Genomic DNA, 23,738 nt, shown 5'->3' with positions numbered 1-23,738 from the left:
AGAATCACTTGATTCTTTAATGGTTTCAGAGGAGTGGAAAATTGCAAATGTGTCTCCACTTTTTAAGAAGGGAAGGAGGCAGGAGGGAAATTATAGGCCACTTAGCCTGACTTCAGTGATTGGGAAGCTGTTGGAGTCCATTATTAAAGATGAGGTTTTGGGGTACTTGGAGGGGATGATTAAGTAGGGCAAAGTCATCATGGTTTCCTTAAGGGGAAGTCTTACCTAACAAAGCTGTTGGAATTCTTTGAGGAAATAACAGGCAGGATAGAGACAAAGAAGAGTTCGTGAGTGTTGTTTTTGTTTGGTTTTTCAGAAGCCCATTTGAAAAGCTTCTGCACATGAGGCTGCTTGATAAGAACCCATGGTATTACAGGAAAGATACTAGGATTGATAGAAGTTAGACTGACAGCCAGCAGGCAAAGTGTGGGAATAAAGGAGGCTATTCTGGTTGGCAGCAGGTGACTAGTGGTGTTTGGCGAGATCAGTATTAGGACCGCTTCTTTTCATGTTATATGCCAGTGATTTGGATGACGGAATTGATAGCTCAGAGGCCAAATTTGCAGATGATACAAGGGTAGGTGGAGGGGCAGGTAGTATTGAGGAAGCAGAGAAGCTCTAGAAGGACTTGACAGATTAGGAGAATGCGCAAAGAGGTGGCAGATGGAATACAGTGCCAGGAAGTGTATGGTCATGCACTTTATTAGAAGGAATAAAGGCGTAGACTATTTTCCTAAGTGGGGAGAAAATTCAAAAATCAGAGGTGCCAAGGGGCTTGGGAGTACTCATGCAGGAGTCCCTTGTGGTTAATTTGCAGGTTGAGTTGGTGGTAAGAAATGCACCTGCAAAGTTAGCATTCATTTTGAGAGGTCTGGAGAGGCAGAAGAAAGGAAATTATAGGCCACTTAGTCTGACCCCAGTGGTTGGGAAGGTGTTGGAGTCGATTGTTAAGGATGTGGTTTTGGGGTACTTTGAGGTACTTGGAGGCACTTGATAAAATAGGCAGTAGTCAGCATGGTTTTCTCAAGGGAAAATCTTGTCCAATAAATCTATTGGAATTCTTGAAGAAATTACAAGCAAGATAGATAAAGGAGAATAGGTTAATGTGCATTTGGACTTTCTGAAGACATTTGACAAGGGGTCACACGAGGCTGTTTAACAAGCTACAAGCCGTTGATATTACAAGGAAGATTCTAGCATGGATAAAGCAGTGGCGGACTGGCAGGAGGCAAAGTGTGGGGAAAAAAGGGAGCCTTTTCTGGTTTCCTGCCGGTGACTAGTGCTGTTCCACAGGGGTCTGTGTTAGGACCAATTCTTTTTATGTTCTATGTTGATGATGGAATTGATGGCTTTGTTGCAAAGTTTGCAGATGATATGAAGATAGGTGGAGGGGTAGGTAGTTTTGAGATAGTAGAGAGGCTTAGATTAGGAGAATGGGCAAAGTAGTGGCAGATGGAATAGTGTTGGGAGGTGTATGGTCATGCACTTTGGTAGAAAAAAAATGAAAGGGTTAACTTTTTTCTAAATGGAGAGAAAATACAAAACACTGAGGTACAAAGGGAATTGGGAGTCCTTGAGCAGGATTCCAGAAAGGCTAATTTGCAGATTGAGTCTGTGATGCGGAAGGCAAATGTGAAGTTAGCATCCATTTCAAGAGGACTAGAATATAAAAGCAAGGATGTAATGATGAGACTTTATAAAGCACTGGTGAAGCCTTACTTGGAGTATTGTGAGCAGTTTTGGGTCCATTATCTTCGAAAGGATGTGCTGAAAGTGGAGAGGGTTTTAAGGAGGTTCATGAAAATAATTCCAGGTATGAACGGCTAGTCACATGAAGAATATTTGATGGCTCTGGGCCTGTATTCATAGAATTCAGAAGAATAAGGGGTGACCTCATTGAAACGTATCAAATACTAAAAAGCCTTGATTGATTGGATATGGAGAGCATGTTTCCTATACTGGGAGAGTGTAAGACCAGAGGACACAGCCTCAGAATAGAAGAGGAATTTCTTTAGCCAGATAGTGGTGAATCTGTGGAATTCATTGCCATAGGCAACTGTGGAGGCCAAGTCTATATGTATATTTGAGGCAGAGGTTGGTAGATTCTTGATTGGTCAGGGCAAGAAGGGATATGGGGAGAAGGCAGGAGATTGGGTCTGAGAGGGAAAATGGATCAGCCATGATGAAATGGCAGAGCAGGCTCAATAGGGCAAATGGCCCAATTCTGCTCCTATGTCTTATGGTACTTTAAGAGCGAGGATGTGATGTTGAGGTCTTATTAGGCATCGGTCAGACCGCATGTGGAGTATTGTGAATAGTTTCGGGCCCCTTCAGCAGAATGATTCTGGGAATGAAAGAAGCTAACATATCAGCAATGTTTGCTGACTCTGGGCCTGTACTTACTGGTGTTTAGAAAAATGAAGGGGGATCTCAATGAAACCTATTGAATATTAAAAGACCTAGATAGAGTGGATGTGGAAAGGATGTTTCCTATAAATGGGTGAGTCCAGGACCAGAGGGCACAGCTTCAGAATAGCAGGATGTCCATTTAGAACAGAGATGAGAAGGAATTTCTTTAACCCGAGTAGCTCTGGAGGCCAAGTTATTGAGTATATTTAAAGCGGAGGTTGATAGGTGCTTGATCAGTCAGGGCGTCATTGGTTATATGGAGGAGGCAGGAGAATAGGGTGAGAGGGATAATAAATCAGCCTTGATGAAATGGGAGAGTGGATGTTGATGGGCCGAGTGGCCTTGTTGTGACTGTCAGTGAAAGCCACCAGAGAGGCACTCTGCTGGTAGGATAAAAATCTTTATTCGGTACACACAAGATGGCAGTATTTGGAGTCACTATGGAGAGAGGCTCCCTAATCCACTGTTATCACATTTTTATCTGTTAAAGATCAAAGTAACAGCAAGACTATTTCTATTGTTGTTATGCATTCATAATGCTTCCTTTGAGTTACATATAATTTTTAGACACCTAGATCTTCATTTCAACACACCCAAAATGATGTAATCACTGTTTTCTCTGAGCTGTCATCATGAATATGCAGACACCTCAGGACAATGGGCTTTTCCTGGTCTGCATTGAACTCCAGTCTGCAGCTCTTGGAAGACCATTGTTCTAAGCTGCATTTGAAATTCAATCTACAATCCACATTCAGATCCGTGGACTGGTTTCTGTTGAAATTAATGGTGCGATATTCCATAACCCCAGAATATGCCCTATCAGCCTGGTTCTGCTTCTGTGTCTTATCGTCTTAATTAACAAGCTGGTCCCCGTGATGTGCTGACTGTATCCGCCACTACCTGCAGTTTCTTGCCCTTGTGCAGAACAGTTACCATACCAAGTCATTATGATTCCAGATAGAATGTATTCTGTGGTGCCTTGATTACAAATTGGTAAGTGTTGATGGTGACATGCCTAATTCCTTTAGCCTCTGGAAGAAGTGGAGTTGTTGTTGACCTTCCTCTGGCCATGAAGTCAACGTGGTTAGACCAGGGCAGGCTATTGGTTTACAGCTAGGAACTTGAAGCTCTCCACCTTATCAACCTCAACACGATTGATGTAGACAGGAGCCTGTACACCAACCCCCCCTTTCTGTTGTCAGTGACCACCTCTTTTGTTGACATTAATGGAAAGGTTGTCAGAACACCATGCACGGTAACTAATCTCTCTGACTTCTTCCTGTACTCCGATTCATCATTATTTGACATGCAGCCCACTGCAGTGGTATCATCTGCAATAGAGCAGAAACTGGCCACACAGTCATGAATGTACTGGGAGTGGAGTAAAGGGCTGAGATGGCAAACCAGGTCCATGGTGACAAAGTTGTTACTACCTATTGTTACTGAATGTGGTCTTTCTTCAGGAAGTCAAGGTTCCAGTTGCAGAGGGAGGCATTGACTCCCAGGGTTCAGAGTTTCATCATGAGTTTGCTTCAGAGGTCAATTTTTCTTTTAATAGTTGGATTATATTTCTTCCTCTCCTACCATTAGAATTGTTCCAGAGTTGATAGAATTTTGGAAAATGACCAACAATGCATTATTATCTCTAATATCAATTCTTTAAGTACTTTGGGAAGTTGATTATCAGGTCCTAGGACTTGTTGGCTCTCAGTCTTGCCCTAATGAAATTCAAAGTTCAAAAGTTCAAAGTAAATATTACTATCAAAGTACATATATGTCACCATATACAGCCCTGAGATTCATTTTTCTGTGGGCCTATTGTAACTGTAACAGGATCAATGAATAATCACCTAGCATGCAGAAGACAACTAACTGTGCAAATGCAAATATAAGTAAGTAGCAATAAATAATGAGAACATAAGATAAAGAGTCCTTAAAACGAGATCATTAGTTGTGGGAGTATTTCAATGATGGGCAAGTGAGTGTTGTTATCCCCTTTTATGCAAGAGCCTGATGGTTGTGGGGTCGTAACTGTTCTTGAAACTGATGGTGCAAGTCTTGAAGCTCTTGTAACTTCTACCTGATGGCAGTAGTGAGAAGAGAGCATGACCTGGGTTGTAGAGATCTCTGATGACGGATGCTGCTTTCCTACTATAGTGTTTCATGTAGATGTGCTTAATGGCTTGGAGGGCTTTAACTGTGATCTACTGGGTCGAATCCACTACCGTTTGAGGATTTTCCATTCAAAGGCATTGGTGTTTCCATACCAGGCTGTGATGCAACCAGTCAATACATCCTCCATTACACATTTATGGAAGTTTGTCAAAGTTTTAGATGTCATGCTGAATCTCCGCAGACTTTTAAGGAAGTTGAGGTGCTGCTGTGCTTTCTGCGCAATTGCACTTACATGCTGGGTCCAGGACAGGTTCTCTGAAATAGTAATTCCCAGGAACTTAAATTTACCTTGCTAATTCTTACTTGCTTGAGTTTTTTTCTCTTTCACTACACCCCATGCTCGGCAACATTTCTGGGAGTTTACTTGTTCCTCTATTGTAAAGACAGTATCAAAGTATATGTGTTTTAATAGCAAAACCACCTGAGGAGTAGCTCAGCAGGTCAGGCAGCATGTCTGGATGCAAAGGTGTTCTGGGTTGAGACCCTGCATCAGGACTGAGTATAAGTGGGAGATCAGAGTATAAAGGTGTGAAGCAGTTGCTGGTGAGTGATAACTTGATCCAGGTGCAGAGGAGAAATGGAGTCAGTTGAGGAAGGGAAGGGTGGAGATAGTGACAAAGGTTGGAAGATGATAAATTAATAAAACCAAGGGTTACAGATAATGAAATGTGATAAGAAAGGAAGATGAAGAGTGCTGTTTTCTCTTGCTTTTTTGTTTTTCTTCTTGTTCTAATGCTATCACTAATTTCTCTTGTAAGCTGCAGTTGACCCACTTTTCCAGTTTTTTTTGCCAGGTAGGAATGAACCATTCTGTTCATCCATGTGGTCCTTGTACAACAATGTACTACAATGAAGTTCTTTTTGTTCTAGTTGTGTTCTGTCTTGTAAAAACTATGTATAATTTGTTTTTAAGTTTGTGAATGTTGCTTGTATGATGCTATGAGACTGTGATGCTGCTGCAAGTAAGTATTTCATTGCATGTGTGCATATGATAATAAAATGGACTTTGACTTTGTGTGCTCCCCATTGTCAAACCATTAAGTGAATTCACCTGTCTAATCTAGCCAGCTCGTGCCTTTTTTGTTCAGTATATTTAGGTTCAGGTCTCTAGACATGGAATCTAATCATTTGTTCTCATCTCCAAGAAGGATTCTGTCATGTTTGCTCCTCTGCAAGGATTCCCACACAAGATTTTAATTATTGTTTTCTCTTTGCATTGTACCCAGTGTAAGATAGCCTTTCCTCTAATTGGCTTCTCTAATCATTGATCCAAAACTGCCACCATGAACAACACTACCTCTTTTGCACTATTCATTTATTTTTGTAATTCACTTCTCCTGTTTAATGCCATTTAGGAGTCTATCCCTTGGTTTTCTTATTTTAAACCATACAGGTTTTCCACATCAGCATTCTTCCTAACTATATCCAGCCTCTTCTTTCATTTATCCAACAACACATTTATTGATTATACTCTTTTGTTTCTACATTCATTAGTGTGTAGTACATAAAGTAATCCTGAGATTACAACATTTGAAAACCTGCTTTTCAATTTGGTCCCTAACTGCTTAACTAAGTATTGCAAGACTTGATTCCTTTTTCTACAATGTTATTGGTAGACAAGAATTTGACAAGATGACTAATGGTTGTTCACCCGCCCCATTCAGAGCTGCTCTAAGACATCCTTGATCCTTGCAGCAAGCAGGTGACATTCTATTCTGGAGTCTCATTTGCAGTCACAGAATCTAATTACCCCAATGTTATACAAAGTATTGCATCTGTTGGAGCAAGGTCCAACCAAATGTCACCTGCCTCTGCCTACTATTAGGCTTCTTGGTCATCCACCTTGCTGAATGTATGATTCCTTAGTAATGTAGATTTTTCAAAGTGAGCTGATAACAGTGAAGGAAATGAAAAGTATACTTACAAAGATTATTGAAATCATAATAACCATTTTCTATTGTTCCTATTTCTTCTATTTCCATATTATTACCTTTTCTCATAGTGGGGCCATCTCTTAGAATTGCTTCAACTCTTCAATTCCTTCTGTGGGTTCTGAGGTAGGTGTGAGGTTAATATGGAGGTTCTTCTAGTAGGTGAGACAAAGGTGCCAGAAAAAGTGAGCACCTGGCTAGTTTGGGAGGTGGTATGCCCATTCTGCCATTTGCATTGTACTTGCATGTGCTTCTGATGAAGAGACTTGAGATTCTCAATGGTAACCTAACTACTGTTTCACCATTTTGTGGAGTCACGGGACAAGTATTGCACAGATTGGTTCGAATGGGAATGTCCTCGCAGTGTTTCAGAGACCACATAGCTAAATCTTGCAGTGGAAGAGCTAAAAGAAGCATGTCTGTTCTGGGCACACAAAATGTGAGTGCTGAGGTCTGTCATTTGGAGGTCTAAACAAAACACTTGATGTAAAGAATAGATGACTTTTTCTGATTAATGTGATAACTTGCAATTCAAAATTATTGCGTATCATAAAAGGCAAACATATTTTAATGATATATGTAACTAATGTTTATATTAATATAGAAGTTTGAATTGCAGATTGAAATAGGTAAAAGCATGGTCATAACACAGCTACAACAAAAGCATTTTAATACATGCGCATGAATATGATAGACTATTGATATTAATTTCAGTAGAGGCTAATCGAATGTGAAAATAAGTTTTGTGAAATTACGTAATCTTGAATTGATAATTTGCTTTGGAATTTTTGTTCCTTTAAAGAAGAAAGCATTAGTATGTTAATTGAAATGTATCTGAATTGTTTTCAATTTCCTTGCATTATTCTTGTTTCTAATTACCATATTTGTGACCATTTGCCTAGAAACACATAGCTCATGGCTTGGTTCCTGCAGCCACTATTGCTCCAAGAGCTGCTGTTCCCCGCACACCACCACCTCGTAGCCCCAATCCTTCTCCGGAGAGACCAAGGCATGTTATTTTCATTGTACTTTTTACGCATGTCTCAGAAACATAAATCCAAACTGATTTTGGTTTATAAAAGAGTTTAATTATGAAATATGTGAGATCTTTGCAAAGAGATCACTAGAGAGGCTAGGTCTGTTTTACCTGAAGGTTAAGAGGAGGCATAACTGAGATATATAAAAATTTATAAAGGATATAGATAGGGTAAACCGCAGGAAGCTTCCCTATATCAGAAGCAAATAAAACTGGAGAGTATTGCCTTGAGTTAAGGGTTAAGAGATGAAGGAAGATCTGAGGGGAACCTTTTTTACCCAGAGAATGATGAGTAGATGGCATACACTGCCTGAGAGAGTGGTGGGAACAAGAGTACTGATAGGATTTAAGAAGTGTCTAGCTGACCACTGGAATCACCGAAGCGCACATTTCTATTGATCAAATGCTGAAGTGTTGGGTTAATATGGATGGGTGTCCACTGGTGAAAGTCAAAGTGATAGATTGAATTACCTGTTTCCATGCTGTGTGATTATCTACTCATTTCCACAACCAAAACTTTTAAATTGCTCTTTTAGGTTGTTTGTATAAAGTGCTAGCTTTCATAAAGTAGTATATTGGGTCTTTCTATCCTAGTTGCTCACATGCAAGTACTCAATTAACTGTACTGAAATCTTGTCTTGATTGAGATAGAGGTGGGTGTGTGGGAAAGAAGCTGCAACCATTTACTATTCAATTAAGTGATTGGAAACACTCCTTAAATGGTGGAAATCTGAGAAGAAAATATTTCACCTTTTAAAATGTTATTTATGCAAAGAAAAGTAATTGTGGTGTATAAATTATCTTAAACTTACCCTTTTGGAAGCACAGTGCTCAATTTTTAAAATTTTTATTATTTCAGGTCAGCACTTGCAGCAGTGATACTAACTTCATGTTTGACTGGTCGTACTGTTGCTGTTCCTCAACCACATTTGGCATTGCCCCGTCAGAGATCCTATTCTGAAAGTGATGGCACACGTTCAGAACATAGAAGTTTTGTTGAACCTTATGCCAGTATAAATGACCTTGGATTTAGGTATTTATGTGATTTAATTTGTTTAGTCTGTTTAGTACAGTTCTAAATGTTGGTCTGTGATTCTTTTCTAAATGAGTGCATTGTGTTATAAATCAACAAAACCACAGGCATTGAAAATCTGAAATAAAATGCTGGACATGCACAGAAAGTCAGGCTACATTTTTTGGAAGAGAAACAGATTTAATGATATGCATTGAAGAGATTTTGTCAGAACTCAGTTCTTTGTTCTGTTGAAGGACCTTCAACCAGAAAGGTTAATTGTTTCTCTTCCCACATGTGTGGCCTTGTATGCTGAGTGTTTCCAGATGTTTTTGTTTTTTTAGTTGAAATACAGTAGAGTTGATCTGTTGCTGAGACTGGCTACCATTTTTTCATAATTACTGTTTTCAAGTGCAGAGGGCCGAACAAACCAATGCTATGCTTTTGATAGAATCCCGTGAAGAGGAATGGGTTCCACTTGACTTGGTTTCAGCTTGCACTGGCCACCAAAATACGCTGAGGTTAGGCAGAGGCATTTAAAATTAAATTTATCTCCTTTGTCCAGAACATCCAGCTCATCAGGTAGTGGAGTGAGAGGTTAAGCACTGATGTTTGAGCTCCTCCTCATCTCTGATCTTTTGGCTAAACATGAGCAAATCTAAGACTCGCTGAGCTGTAGATCAGGACTGATGAAGGGTCTTGGCCTTTCATGTTGACTGTTTATTCCTCTAGATGCTGCCTGACCTGTTGAGTTCCTTCAGTATTTGGTGGGGGTTGCTCTGGATTTCTAGCATCTGTGCAATCTCTTGAGTTCCGTATTTCATAAACTCTATCTTTCTGGATTATACAGTAATTGAATTTGTTTGATAACAATGATTTGTGTTCCAGTCTATCTCTCAAAGAAATACACAACCTCTGTCTGTAAAATGCTCACAATAATTTATATTTCTCAATATTTTTATGTAGGTAATTACAAAGTTAGTGTTTTTCTCAGCTGTGTCAGTTCCTGGATAAGTGGAAGTGTTTTGTTCCAAACCAGGTGCCCATCAGCAAAGCATTGAAAGTTGCATGCTTAAGATATCTGTTGAATTTTTATACTGACTGTTTAATTGGGATGTAGGAATGCTAGTTTTTCAAGATCCAAAATGTACGTCTAAATCAGGGTGGTGTGTGACTTGAAGGGAAACTTAATGGTGGTAACACACATCAAAGTTGCTGGTGAATGCAGCAGGCCAGGCAGCATCTCTAGGCATCTATTCCTAGAGATGCTGCCTGGCCTGCTGCGTTCACCAGCAACCTTGATGTGTGTTGCTTGAATTTCCAGCATCTGCAGAATTCCTCTTGTTTGCGAACTTAATGGTGGTGTTTCCTTAACCCTGATGGGTGTGGATAAAAGATGTTTCAGAATGAATTGCTGCAGTCTGTAGAATTATATAGTCTGGAATCAGGCCCTTCAGCCCAATTTATCCATGTCAACTGAGGTGTCATCCAAGCTAGCCCCAGTTGTCTCGTATCCCTCTAAACCTCTCCTTTGCATCTACCCATCCAATGTTTTTTTAATTGTTGTAATTGTAGTAGCCTCCACCACTTTCTCTGGCAGTTCCAATCCTTCCCCTCTTTCTTTAAACCTAAACACAAAGCTATGCTGACTATCCCTAATCAATTCTTGCCTTTCCAATTGCAGACAGATCCTCCCTCTCAGAATCACCATGATAATGTAGTTGTTAGTGCAATGCTCTTACCGCATAGGGCTTTGGAGTTTGATGTTCAGTTCCGGCAGCATCTGTAAGGAATTTGTACATTCTCCCCATGACCGCATGCGTTTCTTCCGGGTATTCTGTTTTCCTCCCACGGTCCAAAGATGTACTGCTTAGTATGGTAGTTGGTCATTGTAAAGTGTCCTGTGATTAGACTGGGGTTAATCAGGTGGGTTGCTGTGATTAGGCTGGGGTTAATCAGCTGAGATGCTGTGATTAGGCTGGGGTTAATCAGGTGGGTTGCTGGGTGGCTGGGGTTAATCAGGTGGGTTGCTGTGATTAGGCTGGGGTTAATCAGGTGGGTTGCTGGGTGGCTGGGGTTAATCAGGTGGGATGCTGCGAATTGGCTGGGGTTAATCAGGTGGGTTACTGTGATTAGGCTGGGGTTAATCAGGTGGGTTACTGTGATTAGGCTGGGGTTAATCAGGTGGGTTGCTGGGTGGCTGGGGTTAATCAGGTGGGATGCTGCAAATTGGCTGGGGTTAATCAGGTGGGTTACTGTGATTAGGCTGGAGTTAATCAGGTGGGTTGCTGGGTGGCTGGGGTTAATCGGGTGGGTTCCTGTGATTAGACTGGGGTTCATCAGGTGGGTTGCTGTGATTAGGCTGGGGTTAATCAGGTGGGTTACTTTGATTAGGCTGGGGTTAATCAGGTGGGTTACTTTGATTAGGCTGGGGTTAATCAGGTGGGATGCTGTGAATTGGCTGGGGTTAATCAGGTGGGTTGCTGTGATTAGGCTGGGGTTAATCAGGTGTGTTGCTGGGTGGCTGGGGTTAATCAGGTGGGTTGCTGGGTGGCTGGGGTTAATCGGGTGGGTTCCTGTGATTAGACTGGGGTTCATCAGGTGGGTTGCTGTGATTAGGCTGGGGTTAATCAGGTGGGTTACTTTGATTAGGCTGGGGTTAATCAGGTGGGTTACTTTGATTAGGCTGGGGTTAATCAGGTGGGATGCTGTGAATTGGCTGGGGTTAATCAGGTGGGTTGCTGTGATTAGGCTGGGGTTAATCAGGTGTGTTGCTGGGTGGCTGGGGTTAATCAGGTGGGTTGCTGTGATTAGGCTGGGGTTAATCAGGTGGGTTGCTGTGATTAGGCTGGGGTTAATCGGGTGGGATGCTGTGAATTGGCTGGGGTTAATCAGGTGGGTTGCTGTGATTAGGCTGGAGTTAATCAGGTGGGTTCCTGTGATTAGGCTGGGGTTAATCAGGTGGGTTGCTGTGATTAGACTAGGGTTAATCAGGTGGGTTGCTGTGATTAGACTGGAGTTAATCAGGTGGGTTGCTGTGATTAGGCTGGAGTTAATCAGGTGGGTTGCTGTGATTAGGCTGGGGTTAGTCAGGTGGGTTGCTGTGATTAGGCTGGGGTTAATCAGGTGGGTTGCTGGATGGCTGGGGTTAATCAGGTGGGTTGTTGTGATTAGGCTGGGGTTAATCAGGTGGGTTGCTGTGATTAGGCTGGAGTTAATCGGGTGTGTTGCTGGGTGGCTGGGGTTAATCAGGTGGGTTGCTGTGATTAGACGGGTTAATCAGGTGGGTTGCTGTGATTAGACTGGGGTTAATCAGGTGGGTTGCTGGGTGGCTGGACTCATTGGGCTGGAGAGGCCTGTTCTGCACCGTTTCTCAAAATAAGTAAAAACTTAAAAATATATTTAACTTATCTACTAGCTCCTGGCAGCCCTTTTTAAATAAATGCCCAGCATTAGCTAACCTCAGTCTTGCAACACCTTGCTTGTGGCTAAGGAAGATACAAAAATCTTTGCAAGGACCTTTGTAATTTCTTCCCTCGCTTTCCAAAGGTACTATGACACACTTGGTCAGGCCTCACAGACTTAGTGACTTCTATTTGCCTCAGTAGTACCAGCACCTCCTTCATAATGTTGATATGTTTCAGCCCTCTTTCTTAAATTCCCTAGATTCCATGACCTTCTCCAGAATATATACAGATGAGAAGTATTCATTTACGACCTTGCCTGTCTCCTGAGGCACCACAGATAGACCACAATGATCTTTAAGGGGAGCTATTCTCTTCCTAGTTAACCCTTTACTCTTAATTTATTTATTGAATCTCTTGGGGTTCCCTTTTTGTCCTCCTGATTTCTTTCTTAAATGTACTCAAACATTCCTTACACTACTCATCTGACCCCCAGCTACCTGAACCTGGCATGCCTTGTTTTTCCTGACCAGAGTCTATATATCCTTTATCAACCAGTGTTCCCTAATCCTGCCAGCCCTGTACTTCACTGTAACAAGAACATGTTGACCCTATTTTGTGAAGGTCAAAAGAGTACAAGTTTTTGTTATTAGATGAGCTGCTAATTAAGTTGACTGTTTTGCATAAATTTCCATTTATATAAATGAGCTGCACTCAACAAGACGTGCTGGGAGTATTCCATCACACTTCTAATTTGTGTGTGATAGATCAGGGATCCCCAACCTTCTTTGCACCGCGGACCGGTTTAATATTGACAATATTCTTGCAGACCAGCTGACGGGGGGGTGGGGGGGTGGTGTTCAAGTTCAACAGTGCGTGACAGAATGAGGAAAGATGCAGCTGACTCATATCGTTTCATATTGCCAAATCATATCGTTTCCTCACGGCCCAGTAGCACATGCTTTGCGGCCCGGTGGTTGGGGACCACTGTGATAGGTGATCAGTGAGAAGGTTGAGGTTGCAAAGTACTCAGTTTCTTAATTCTTGTAGGCAGAGTATTTATGACATTGCTTAGTGATGTTACTGATGCAGAAATTGATAGTAATATCAATTGTGTTGGCGCATGGCCAAGTGGGTAAGGTGTTGGACTAGTGATCTGAAGGTCGCAAGTTTGACCCTCAGCTGAGGTAGCGTGTTGTGTCCTTGATTAAGGCACTTACCCCCACACATTGCTCCTGCACATTTATAGCCCAGCGGCAGAAGTTGGTGCAGTATGGACAAGACAAGACAATGACATGTCATAGAAAGGGACTTTTTAAGTCTCTGTCAGGGATAGCCATTATTGAATTGTACGAGCTGGGTGTTATTTAGTTCTCAGTGCTTGGTGAACTGCTTTATCAGAGAAATTGTAAACAAAACTACTGGCAAAGGTTCTTACTTCCAGCCTCATGATGACAGGAAGATGTTAATAAATCATTTAAGATGATTGGGCCTATTACTTCAGTCTTAGTAACTCCAGCATGGATTTCCTGGGGTGAAATACTTCTTTATGATTCTAACTCCCTTCCCATGTGCTTAGTGTGATTCTTGCCAGTGACTGTTTTTCACCTGATTTCCAATGTCCACTTCCTTAGTGGAATTTAGCCTTTGCTTATGTTTGGAGCAGGACTGCAATGAGATTTGGATCTGAATGCTTCTGGCAGATCATAATTAAACATTAGCAAGGAAGTTATTGTGGATTAAGTATTGTATGATTGTACTTTTGGCAAGCCCTGGCAATACATTGCTGGATTCAGAGTAAGTATTTGGTGTGGGATTTGGTTAGATAAGGTTAGTGAATGGAACGTATTGGCCAATATTCTATTATGTTTGACTAAAATTATAGTTAGTTCAAGATGATTTTGCCATTTTAACTGGGTTGGCATTTGCTGTATGTGTGCATATCTGGAAATAAATTTATTTTCAGTAATGTTATTTTCCTTACTATGCAAATTTTAGACTATTATGGAAATCATTTATTAGTTTCCATTAAGGATTTATGTTCTTTTTGAAAAGGAATGAATGGCAAAGCCCTGTAAGGGGAAGACCTCCATTACCATTGCCGTCCAATTCTGATGAGGAACATCATGATGAAGAGTATCATGATGAAGAGGAGGAAGAAGAAGATGGTCTGGATTTGGATCACCTGTCAAATAAATCAGATGAACCACATTACTACATTCTAGAAAAAGAAGATGAGATACAGAAAAAGGACCTGATATATGCTGTTCCATGCAAAGAGAAACAACAGGTAACTGTATATGTTTGATATATTGTTGGATATAAATAAGCTGAAAAAGAAATTATTTTGAATCATAGTATGCTGTTAAGCATTGTATTACAGATTTAATGTAAGAATGGAGTAACCCCTGGAGTCAAATATATACTTGAATTACTGAAATTGAGATTCAAGTTTATTGAGTTTCATTGCTGCCCTAGAACTGAAGATAAGCCAGTATTGGCTAGAATACTCTACAGTCAGAAAGTGGCCAAAGGACTATTTGTCATTTTACTATACTGGTAGAAATTTAAATTACTTTCACCCAATATGGCTTCCTCTTTTGCTTTTGTTACGTACCCCGTAACTGGGTTGCCAAAGCAGCAGAAATGGACCACTTAGTTGGAGTCTGGATTACTGGAACTAAGAAAGTTTTATTTAAAAAAAATAAGTAACACAGTACTCTAAGCGTAAGGATATAAATGCAACGGGTTAGCAATGATAAAACACACGTGTACGCAAAACTAGGATAATAGGAATCAGTCAAGCTCTATCGCAGTCTAGGGGTTAAATGATCAGTCTCAAGTGACACAGAGTTCAGTTTAGTTCAATTCGCAGTAATCGCTGTTGTGCCGTTGGGGGGAGAGAGAGAGAGCGAATGATGATATTCAAATCGGATTCAACAGACCTTTGATATTCCTCGCAGTTAGCTTTCGGGCGAGCCCTTTGTAATGTCTTCTGAGGTCACTGACTGTGACCCCTCCGTTCCGGATACGATCGTTCTTCTGCGGTGAACCCGGCACCCAGGCAAGGGAGGACACACACACCAGGTTCCCGCCGATCGTGCCTTTTCACCCTGTGCGTCTATTGTCGGTCCCGCGACCAGACCTCCAAAACTCCCACCAACTTGTGGGGGGCACCGCACTTCCAGGGTCTTGTTACTTCGTCATGTCGTGGTGTGTCTTGCCTTAGCGAGCCCGTTCCTTTTATCCTCCTTTTATAAAACTTCAAACAGTTCAGGTTCAAAGCAACCGGTCTAAACAATACTCGGAACTGTGTCTCTTTTCGTTAATCTCTCTCGTCTCTTATTAGCATTTTGAATGTTTCCCCCATTTGTCTCTCTCTCATCTCTCTTATCGGCATCAATCTTCTGATAACTTGGTCTGTTGTCACACCCCTACCCTTCAAAGGATTTTTACCGGGATAAAAATTATAGGCATGAATACACTATTAGATACACACAAATATACATGCTCATCAGCTATTTGGCTAATACAGAGAACTTTAAGTTGTCAACATCTTGACAGACAGTCAGCAATCACATTTTCCGTTCCTTTTTTATGTGTTATTTTAATAATCCTCTAAGACCAGGCTCCAACTTAGCAAACTTCATAGTGGCCAAAAACACTAATAAGTGGTGATCAGTGTAACTTCTCAGTGGTTTTTGTCCCAGACACAGATAACAAGGGTCGTCCCACACCAGCTTAGCATTCTTTGGCAAGGACTTAGTAAGAGGGTGGGTAATATCCGCAAAGTTTTTTTTTTGCAAAACTTCTGATAGTACCCCACCATCTCCAAGAACCTTCTCAGGGCTCTCTTGTCTGTTGGGTTGGGGACTTCAGAGATAGCCCGCACCTTAGCTTGCATCTGAGCCAGCTACCCCTGTCCTACCACAAATCCCATATAAGTGACCTTCGCGTGGCCGAATTCACTTTTTGCGAGGTTCACTGTCAGGCTGGCTTCAAACAGCCGTTTAAACAGTGCCACACTGTGCTCCTCCCATGTGTCACTCCAGACCACTACATCGCCAATATACGCTTCTGCGTTCGTTAGCCCTTTTGTCACTGAATTAATCATCCTATAGGGGTGTTGCTCACTAGGCTGACCTGATGTGACAACAACTCCATGTCCCGGCTCTTTGCATCGCCTCGGGACATTCGGACATAGGTGTGCGTGCCGTTTGATTAGCTCTCTTAGCGGGTCGCTTTGTTCGGGGATTAAGGGAGAGACCTTATCAGCAAAGCTGGCCAAAACAATAGACTTCTCCCATCTGGTCGGCACCATACTTATCTTTTCGAAATGGGTTTTCCCCTTATCAGGTGGCACACTAGCCTCATTAATTTTCGTGATAACACCGACTAGGTTTGTTCGCCTATCGTGGCAAGCTGTTAGCATATCAAAAGCCTCTAACTGTGTTAACTCACGTCTACAATAGTCAATAACATCCTTCCTCCTGTGTGGCCAGTAGAACTCTTTCATGATTCTGCTGACTGTTTTCCTCCCCCCAAAATGTCCACTGAGGGGTATCTTGTGGACCAGGTTAAGAATCTCATCCCCATAAATTTTTGGCACCACCCCCCATTCCTCATCTGCGGGAACGGTACTTGGTCTCCATTTGTTCCTTAGTACTCCCTCCTCCACACAATAGCCCACTGGCTCCCTTTTTAATTCTGCTTCGGAGAGAGCTGTCTCCGTCAAAACTATCAGCTCCTTGTCTCGCTCCTGTGCCTGTACAAATTCCTTCCTTGCTAATGATAAATCTACCTTAATTTCTGTTTCACTACGCTGCTCCTCACTTTCTAACCCTTTCTGATACAAGGCTGGTAAAAACGTCTCAGCCAAAGCTATATTTACTTCGGCAGCCTTTCTAGACATACGTCGAGTCACTGCGCAAATGGGATAAACCTGTGATTCCATGGGCGAGGCCTCAATGCTGGCAGGCTGGCTTGTCAATCTTACTGCTGGGTACACCTCTCCGCCGGCGAGGTCATTACCGAGTAAGACCTCCACGTCTTTCGTCGGTAGTTCGGGCCTCACCCCGATTGTGACCGGTCCAGAGACCAAGTTGCTTTTTAGGTGTATCTGGTGCAAAGGTACTGCTTCAGTCCCCTTCCCAATGCCTTTTATCACCCTGACCTCCCCAGTGTCGGTCTCTGAACTAAAGTCTAACACACTCTTTAATATCAATGACTGACAAGCTCCAGTGTCTCTCCAGATCCATACTGGAACTGGGTTTAACCCCTCCTTCACTGACACCAATCTGGCTGAGATAAACTTCTCGCTCCCTTCCTGAACTTTATCAGACCTCTTCTCTCCTAGCGGTTTGCTTACCAGCTCAATACAGCCAGTCGGAACTGCTGTTTTTCCTTTTCCCGTCTCCTTCTTTGGGGCAAAGCACCTGGACACAAAGTGTCCAACTTTCCCACAATTATAGCATATGACCCCAGGAGACTTCCTACCAAACTGCTCCCGGTCTACCTTATCCTTCTCACTAGTCCCCGGCTTACTTTCTGACTTTTCTAGCGGACTCTCCCCGCCGTCCTGACTACCCTTCTGGTAGCCTTTACTCGGGGTAAACTTCGTTTTATGTGTCGATGCGTACTCATCCGCTAACTTAGCAGTTGCAGCTAAAGTGTCTGCCTCTTTCTCATCTAGGTAGGGTCTCATACCTTTAAGGACACAACCTTTAAACTGCTCAATCAGGATGAGCTGTAGCAGTCTGTCATAATCCCCATTGACCCCTTTCGAGGTGCACCAACGCTCACAATATGTCTGCAGCTCACGGGCAAACTCTAAATACGTGCGGCCCCACTGCTTCCTCGCATTCCGGAACCTCTGCCGGTATGCCTCCGGGACCAACTCATAAATCCTGAATATGGCCTCTTTCACCACCTCATACCTCTGGGCATCTTCTGCGGACAAAGCCCAGTAAGCTTGTTGGGCTTTTCCTTTAAGTACACTCTGAAGCAAAACAGCCCACTTATCCCTCGGCTAGTCCTGACTTGCAACAACTTTTTCAAAATGGAGAAAGTACCGATCAACATCGGTCTCGTCAAATGGGGGAACCAGCCTAACCTCCCGAACCCTCCACCTTGGTTTGGCTTGGGCCCCTGCGCTGCCGTCATCTTTAACCTCTCCAGCTCAAATTCCCTTTCCCTCTGTTTCTCCAACTGCCTCTCTTCTCGCTCCAACTGTTTTATTCTCTCCTCGCGTTTTAACTGCCTCTCTTCTCACTCCAACTGCCTCTCTCTCTCTTCTCGTTGTCGTTCTGTTTCTCTTCGTGTTCTAGCTGCCTTACCCGGAACTCATGCTCGAGTCTCAATTTTTCAATCTGCACCTGTGCTGTGTCTCCACCAGGTTTTCCAATAGGTATCGCCTCCAGGTCCCCTTGGGGAAACACACCTTTAGACACATAATGCTCTATGATAGCTCTGTGCATCTCCTCTCTCCTCATTGTCGACTTCCCCTTAAAAAGATTCAACCGTTTGGCCACAACTGTCAATTCTACTTTCCTCGCATCCTCTAATACCTCCAAGGTCGGCGCCTTTAGAAATTCCTCAATCTCCATTTCTGCTGTTTGCCTTTTCTTTCTTTTGGAAATTTTAACCCAATCAATTTACCCCGTCCCAAATTTAGCGTTCAAAATCGCTGACGAGAACCCCACTTATGTTACGTACCCAGTAACTGGGTTGCCAAACCAGCAGAAATGGACCACTTATTGGAGTCTGGATTACTGGAACTAAGAAAGTTTTATTAAAGAAATAAGTAACGCAGTACTCTAAGCGTAAGGATATAAATGCAACGGGTTAGCAATGATAAAACACACGTGTACACAAAACTAAGATAATAGGAATCAATCAAGCTCTATCGCAGTCTAGGAGTAAAATGATCAGTCTCAAGTGACACAGTTCAGTTTAGTTCAGTTCGCAGTAATCGCTGTTGTGCCATTGGGGGGAGAGAGAGAGAGAGCGAATGATGATATTCAAATCGGATTCAACAGACCTTTGATATTCCTCGCAGTTAGCTTTCGGGCGAGCCCTTTGTATGTCTTCTGAGGTCACTGACTGTGACCCCTCCGTTCCGGATACGATCGTTCTTCTGCGGTGAACCCGGCACCCAGGCAAGGGAGGACACACACACCAGGTTCCCGCCGATCGTGCCTTTTCACCCTGTGCGTCTATTGTCGGTCCCGCGACCAGACCTCCAAAACTCCCACCAACTTGTGGGGGGCACCGCACTTCCAGGGTCTTGTTACTTCGTCATGTCGTGGTGTGTCTTGCCTTAGCGAGCCCGTTCCTTTTATCCTCCTTTTATAAAACTTCAAACAGTTCAGGTTCAAAGCAACCGGTCTAAACAATACTCGGAACTGTGTCTCTTTTCGTTAATCTCTCTCGTCTCTTTCTTATTAGCATTTTGAATGTTTCCCCCATTTGTCTCTCTCTCATCTCTCTTATTGGCATCAATCTTCTGATAACTTGGTCTGTTGTCACACTTTAAATAAAAGTCATGCAAACTATCTATGCACAGTGGATTCCAGTTAATTGGGACATTTTGGGACAAGTATGTTTTGGTCCAATTAAGCAGTTGCCCCAATTAGCTGAAGTTTTTTGGAAATGGTTCAAAAGGTGCAAAGACAAAGTACCGTTTAACTGACCAACAAATTATATATTTAAATGAAATACAGAACAAATTAGAACACTACTAGTATTATTACAGTACTATAAAACTGTGTATGAGTTCTTCATGGTTACTGAGGGAAGAATTCATTAACTGTACATTGATGTGTACTGTTGATTGACTGTAAATGAACAAAAGCAGCACTGACACCTAATGCAAATAATGGACTGTCTTTATTGCCTTCTTGCATGAAGTAATGTCGTAATCCAACAATACATTTCCTGGCACGCTGTGTAGTCACTAGCTCAGGTTCATTTGTCATCCTCATTACTTTGTCTTCATATTCTCTTCCTTGGTGTTTTGATATAATGCTTTTGATGATTGCATCCCCAAATTTAATTTTCATTGTAATATTCAAGATTATTGTCGATGCCTTCAAATTCTGCGTAGTTCCTAACTTGTTGAAGTGGTGAAATCATTTCATTTTCACTCCTGGCTGTTTCCGGCATCTGCAAGCCTGAATGCTTAAAACCGTAGTGAGTAAAACAACCTTGCTGCTTATTTCTCGTGAACTATCACTGACACTTCTTGCACTTCTTGGATGTTGAAGAAGATGACAGCAGATTTTTTTTCAATTGCTTCGGAAATGTGGTTCACCAACTTTTTGTGATACAAAGTCTTTAAATTTTTAATGATTCCCATATCCATTGGCTGCACCAAGCATGTTGTATTGGTGGGCAGAAATTCCATCTGGATGTTTCTCAAGCATTCTACATTAGGCTATGCTGCACAATTGTCAGCAAGCTTGATTTCCGCTGTAGCTCCATGTCCCAGCTCATCAACCATTTGTTAAAAATTTCTGAAGCCATCCATGCATTCTTAATTAGCATGATTCTTGATTGGTAGACTATCCGTTCTCAGTCCCTTAAAATATCGAGGGTTTAACACCTTTTCCAATAGCAACAATTTCTCTTTATCAGTTCCTGAAATATTTGAAGCTCACAACACAGTTATGCGATCCATTCTTTCTATAGACCTCATAGAGTTGTGTGTTTGTATCAAGGGGAACTATCCAGCGTGGCATGATAAAAAAAAAAGGTCTGTTTCATCGGCAATGGCATTTACACAAAATTTTTGAAACAAGTCGGAGAGTTTTAGAAACATAGAAACATAGAAAACCTAGAGCACAATACAGGCCCTTCGGCCTGCAAAGCTGTGCCGAATATGTCCTTGCCTGAGAAATTACCTGGGGTTACCCATAACCCTCTATTTTTCTGAGCTCCATGTACCTGGGAGTCGCTTAAACGACCCTATCATTTCCACATCCACCACATACTCACCACTCTCTGCGTGAAAAAACTTACCCCTGACATCTGCTCTGTACCTGCTTCCAAGCAGCTTAAAACTGTGCTCTCTCATGCTAGCCATTTCAGCCCTGGGAAAAAGCCACTGACTATCCACACGATCAGTGCCTCTCATCATCTTATACACCTCTATCAGTCACCTGTCATCCTCCGTCGCTCCAATGAGAAAAGGCCGAGTTCACTCAACCTATTCTGAATGCATGATCCCCAGTTTTGTAGGTTTCCATGCTTCTGCACTTACAGCATCAGCACTACCTTTCTCAGTATCCGACCATAAGAGCAGAATTAGGTCATTTGGCCCATCGAGTCTGCTTTGCCATTCAATCATAGGCTCATCCTTTTTTTTCTCCTCCTCTACCCCACTCCCTGGCCTTCTCCCCATAACCTTTGATGCTAATCAAGAACCTATCAATCTCTGCCTTAACTACACCCAATGATCTAGCTTTACAGCTGCCTGTGGTAACAAATCCCACAAATGCACCACCCTCTGGCTAAAGGAATCTTTCTGCATCTGTTTTAAATGGACGCCCCTCTATCCTGAGCCTGTGCCCTCTAGTCCGAGACTCCTCACCATGGGAAACGTCCTTTCCACATCTACTCTGTCTAGGCCTTTCAACATTCAAAAGGTTTCAATGAGATTCACCCCCCCCCCATCCTCCTAAATTCCAGTGCGTACAGCCCCAGAGCCATCAAACATTCCTCGTACGATAACCCTTTCATTCCCAGAATCATCCTTGTGAACCTCCCTTGAAACCTCTCCAATGCTAGCACATCTTTTCTTAGATAAGGAGCCCAAAACTGTTCACAATACTCAAGGTGAGGCCTCACCAGTGCCTTGTAAAGCCTCAGCATCACATCTCTGCTCTTGTATTCAAGACCTCTTGTAATGAATGGTCACATTGTATTGGCTTTCCTCACCACTGACTCAACCTGCAAGTTAGCCTTTAGGGTGTTCTGCAAAAAAAACAGTGCATGACCATGCATTTTCCAACATTGTATTTCATTTACCACTTTCTTGTCCATTCTCTAATCTGTCTGTCAGTTTTCAGCCTTCCTGTTTCCCCAGCACTACCTGCCCCTCCACCAATCTTCATATCATCTGCAAATTGGGAACAAAGCCATCTATTCCATTATCTAAGTCATTGATCTACAGCATAAAAAGAAGCGGTCCCAACACGAACCCCTTCAGAACACCGCTAGTCTCTGGCAGCCAACCAGAAAAGGATCCTTTTACAGGTTTCCCCGCCATCCAAAGGTAGAGCATTCTTATGAAATGGTTTGTAAGCTGGAAGGTCGTAAAGTGAAGAAGAAATTACCATTTATTTATATGGAAAAAATTTGTGAGCATTGGCAGACCAAAAAATAACCTACCAAATCACATATAATAACACATAAAACCTAAAATAACAGTAACATATAGTAAAAGCAGGAATGATAGATAAATACACAGCCTATATAAAGTAGAAATACTTCTCTACAATTATTCCCTGCACTGTTCTCCGTAGCGAAAATCTCACGCAAGCGCTCTCGGCAGAAACACTCTCTCCAGTAACCTTTAAGCTATGAAGCTGCCAAATCATACCAAATAACACATAAAAATACACAGTCTATATAAAGTAGAAATAGTGTATGTACAGTGTAGTATCACTTACTGGAATTGGGAAGTCAGCACCAAGCACACTGATGATGGTGTGTTTGGCTGAGTCGACGCAATCAGCAATCGCCTCTGATCTGGGCCGACATTTACTTGCCGGGCGGCACCTAATTAATGAGCTTGTTTATCTCGGCTTCTTTTCTTAAAGATGTGCTGGGTGCCTCCCAGCTACCGCCGCACTCTCCGTGAATCGGTATCTGTCCATGGCCTTGGGGTTGGGATGGTGGGACACTGAGGTGTCATCTGTGTCCATCAGGGAGGCAGGTCATCTTCTATGTCTACCTGCCTCGAGGTCGAAGGTTGAGGTTCGTTGTCTGCTGTGGCTGATGTGGAAGGCTTGCTTGACTGCTTAGCCTCGCGCATTTTTCTATCATACAGTTCATTGTAAGCACTCAAGCCATCTTGCAAATATGCCCTAAACTGTCGTACCCTTTCAAAATGAAAGTCGTACTTTATCATTGCAGCGAAAATCTCACGCAGTTGCTTCACGTTCAGTTCCTGGACGACTTCACTTTCGCTACTGAATTCGGTTTCGATTGTTATCCTTTCTTCTTCCAATTGCGTCAGTTCTTCATCTATCAGTTCTTGGTCATGGGATGCCAAAACCTCTTCAACATCATCTTTGTCAACTTCCACAAGGCAAACTCACTTTGTCCTTACTTCGTTCACCATGATCAAAACGCTTAATTATGTCTAGTTTTACGCTAAGTGCAACACCCTTATGAGTTCTTTTAGGCTTTTCCAATACCTTAGAACTCATCTTGCTAACGGCTGCTTACGGGCACATGTTTAAGCAATGCTGGCGAGAATGCCGTTCCGAATCCGGGGGAGGAGTGGCTGCTCGGGGCACGTGCTGCTTTTTTCGTATTAGTGAAAACACCTGTTAGCGAAAACAGGGAACTATTGTCGGTCTTTCGTAACAGTGAGGTTTTGTAAAGCGAACGTTCGAAAAGCGGGGGACACCTGTATTCCCAATCACTGCCTCCTACTATTCAGCCATTGCTCTAACCATGCTAGTAACTTTCGTGTAATACTGTGGGTTCTTAACTTGGTAAGCAGCCTCATGTGTGGCACCTTATCAGAGGTCTTCTGAAAATCC

General features: G+C 42.5%; 1 protein-coding gene across 1 annotated transcript in view; it reads left to right on the top strand.

The window, feature by feature from the left end:
• Positions 1-23,738, top strand: part of cep89 (centrosomal protein 89) — a 172,914-nt gene that overhangs the window by 12,563 nt on the left and 136,613 nt on the right. Inside the window, exons 2-4 of the mRNA XM_072279711.1 lie at positions 7,418-7,524; positions 8,411-8,584; positions 14,023-14,257. Coding sequence (XP_072135812.1) covers positions 7,418-7,524; positions 8,411-8,584; positions 14,023-14,257 — 516 coding nt within the window. The remainder of the gene's footprint in view (positions 1-7,417; positions 7,525-8,410; positions 8,585-14,022; positions 14,258-23,738) is intronic.

This window comes from Mobula birostris, chromosome 15, assembly GCF_030028105.1.
Source record: "Mobula birostris isolate sMobBir1 chromosome 15, sMobBir1.hap1, whole genome shotgun sequence".
NCBI lineage: Eukaryota > Metazoa > Chordata > Chondrichthyes > Myliobatiformes > Myliobatidae > Mobula > Mobula birostris.
The sequence above is the reverse complement of the archived record's forward strand: the minus strand, read 5'-3'. Positions and strand labels throughout refer to the sequence as shown.